The sequence below is a fragment of the Triticum aestivum genome, chromosome 2A, assembly GCF_018294505.1.
Source record: "Triticum aestivum cultivar Chinese Spring chromosome 2A, IWGSC CS RefSeq v2.1, whole genome shotgun sequence".
In the NCBI taxonomy this organism is placed as follows: Eukaryota; Viridiplantae; Streptophyta; class Magnoliopsida; order Poales; family Poaceae; genus Triticum; species Triticum aestivum.
The window spans coordinates 732,640,783-732,643,938 of record NC_057797.1 but is presented as its reverse complement, the minus strand read 5'-3'; the positions used below and the strand labels follow the sequence as shown (position 1 = coordinate 732,643,938).

General features: G+C 47.6%; 1 protein-coding gene across 1 annotated transcript; it reads right to left on the bottom strand.

The window, feature by feature from the left end:
- Positions 1-794: 794 nt before the first annotated feature.
- LOC123186286 (probable xyloglucan endotransglucosylase/hydrolase protein 12) lies at positions 795-1,967 on the bottom strand. Its single transcript, XM_044598070.1, has 2 exons — positions 1,644-1,967; positions 795-1,548 (listed from the first exon to the last, which is right to left on the bottom strand). Exons 1-2 carry the CDS (start codon positions 1,911-1,913, stop codon positions 949-951), a joined length of 870 nt encoding a protein of 289 aa, XP_044454005.1. The 5' UTR covers positions 1,914-1,967; the 3' UTR covers positions 795-948.
- Positions 1,968-3,156: the final 1,189 nt, after the last annotated feature.

Here is a 3,156-nt window from a genome sequence, read left to right as displayed (position 1 = left end):
ATTCATATTTTAAGTAATTATGCATCTTCCTTATATGTGATGTTTTTGGTGGTAACCCTCCTTTGGTCATGAAAAAGCACCACCCTATTGGGCATGGTAAACTTTCTTTTGATCGAGATGAAAAGTTTAGTGCCACCGCGGGATTTAGGCCAAAATTATCATAGTAAATTTGTCATAGAACAATAGATTATTGTAGTCGTGGTGTGTTGTGGTTGTGGGTAACCTTAGGCCTTCCACTATGTGATCGGTGCCCGGTACATTAAAATATTACAGATTGGGCATCGATGCTCTGAGAAATTTCTATGGCACCGGTCACACTATGTGCCTTTGCAGCCCATAGAAAAGTGGGACCACATGTATACATAAAAAATGGAGCAAGCCAGCTTTCCCTCAATCCTTCGTACGAGTTCTCTAGTCCTCCTCTCTCTCATCCCGTTGATCCTTCACAGTTTAACATATTTTATTGCAATGCTAGAAGTGGGCATTGGTGCACCAACTTGCTTCGGTTCCCTGAAAAAATAGTATGGCACCGGCTGGGCAATGGAGGGCATCGGTGCCAAATGAACCAAAGTGTATTTGGCACCACTTTTGGCCTACATAGTGAAGGGCCTTACCTGATTCTTAAGTGGGCCTGGCTCGTTGGTTCGTGCATGCAACCAATCATGCCTTATGTGATCCACTCAAAAAAGATCGATCATGATTACTTAATCGGGTAAGCATTGAACAAAATTTGGAGTGGGAAAAAAAATCTGCGGAGCAACAAGAATGAAAAATCTTGAGAAAACAAAAATATCTGTGTCAAAAATAAACAAATAAATAAATAAATGAAGTCCCAATGGAATCAATGGGTCGTGTATGCGACGTGGTAGATAGATCGGCCGGCCAACCATTGCCGCTTGGTGCGTGCCACGACCACGATCAGACTGCAGCTGGATATGCATGGGTCGATCAGTACTGCGGCAGGCTGCACTCGGGGCCGGGCTTCTTGTTGTCCCTGTAGTCCACGCAGTAGTCGTAGATCCTGTGAGACTTCTGCACCTCCTGCATCTTGGCCCGCTGCTGGTCGGTGAGGCCAGCACAGTTCTGCTGCCGCCCGCCGTGGCTGAACGCCCCGGCGCAGCCGTAGACGCAGGAGTCGGCTCCGTCGCAGGGGCAGACGTCGAGGACCATGTCGCGGTAGCCGGCGACGAAGGGTGCCTTGGACCAGTCGGCCTTGACGCGGCCGCCCTGCGTGGCCCAGTCCTCCGCCGACCAGATGCTGGAGTAGCCGAACATGGGACGCTTGATCGGGTACGCAATGCCCTTGTCCCGGTAGTTCCGGAACACCCGGATGGGGACGTCGTCGACGTACCAGACGATCATGCAGGGCGTCCAGGAGATGGTGTAGGCATGGAAGTCAGCGGTGGGGTCGAACCAGGGCACGAACTGCATCTCCTTCTTGCCCACGCCGTCGGCGAACACGTTGGTGTGCAGCGTGTAGGGCTGCCCGGTCTCGTTCCCCAGGAACTCGAAGTCGATCTCGTCATGGTCGGCCCCCACGGACGATGTCTGGTGATTTACAATCAATGAAATGGTGCACATACGGTCAGTATCGCAGTACAAGCTCATTGGTAATAAGTATACTATAGGAATAGGATACGTACGTAGTATGTGGTGACGGTGCCGGCGGAGTTCCCCGGGACGAGCTTGATGAGGGTGGAGACGCTGCCGTAGATGAACTGCTTCTTCGTCTGCAGCAAGCAGCCGGAGGAGTTGCTCTTTAGGGACATGGTCAGGCCGTGGCCGTCGTCGGAGAAGGCCGCGTTCTCGGGGTTCCACTTGATGTCACAGTTGTCACGAAAACTGGCACTCGCGAGGCCGATGACCGTCGCCGCCATCGCCACCAGGAGGAGGGCCCTCCTTGAGCTCTCCATCTTCTCCTACTTCGTAGTTGGCACTAGCTTAGCTTTTGGTGGTGTAGGAAGTGTATGTCAAGAAGACTTGATGAAAATGCAGAGGTGCACAAGGGCTTTATATAATCCTCTCTGCGTTGCGGATCTGTGCTCATTATTTTCAGTCAAATGCAAAAGTGTCTGCTGCGCACGTAGTGTAGTATGTAAGCTGGGTTAGTTTGCGCCATGCATGTCTTATTATTCTCTCTTCAGGTTGCAGCTACCTAGTGCTTGTTGTCGGTTTGTTCAATTATCATATGGATTGCTTGCATTGAGAGCGTCTAGATTTGACGACATAGTTAGTGCTCAGCACAACGGTGTTTCGTACTTCCGCTTGGTTGCATGCCAAACTGCACACCTGTCGATGAAATGAGATGAGGGAGTGCGCCAACTGTGAGCCAAGAAGGGAAAGACACTAGTAGTACATAAATGGGCATTAGAGGCGTTCCACGTAGGGAAGCGGTTTTCACCCAAAACATTTCAGCCACCTCTAATAGCCTAACCGAGGCAGTTAATCATCCTCGTGAAACTCATGCATGCGATTAAAGTAGCAAAACCGTCTCTAATAACTAGTTGAGGCTGTCCTTAAATCTAGTCAAGAGGCGGTTTTCCGGCAAAGAAGATATCGGGCGGTGATTGGTCCGAAAAGACAACGTGAAAAGTTAAGATAGGTAGACTACGACAAGGGGAATATAAATCTTTGGATTTTAGAACCGTGTTTCATATGTTGGATGTGAAGTCTACAAAACTTTTGTATATGTCGCTTTGACATATTGAACATATATGAATGTATTATGAGATGCAATGGTTTTTTGTGGTGAATGAGAATGTGTGTGTGAAAGTGTTATTTAGGAATTTTAATTGCAGGGCTGGCTGCAAACAATAATTAAAATGCCAACCCTAAATAAGAATGGGAGGCGGTTCTGAATTGCAAAACCATTTCGAATGAGAGTATTCTCATTAGATGGAGCGCACCGAAATGTAAAGCATTGTAAGTAGTTTTGTTTAGGGAACCGCCTGCTACGGTACAACCTTGGAGACATTCTAAACGGTCAACCGCATTCGATAGTCTAAGCATTTTACAATTGTGCCATTTTATTTTTAGGATTAGCTAGTACTTGGAGAGATAGCTAATTGCATATTTGTTTATGTGATGTGTTTGGAAATTAATTGTTACTTCTAGTGTGTTCGCATGACGACATAGTTATTTTCTATGTCTATATTA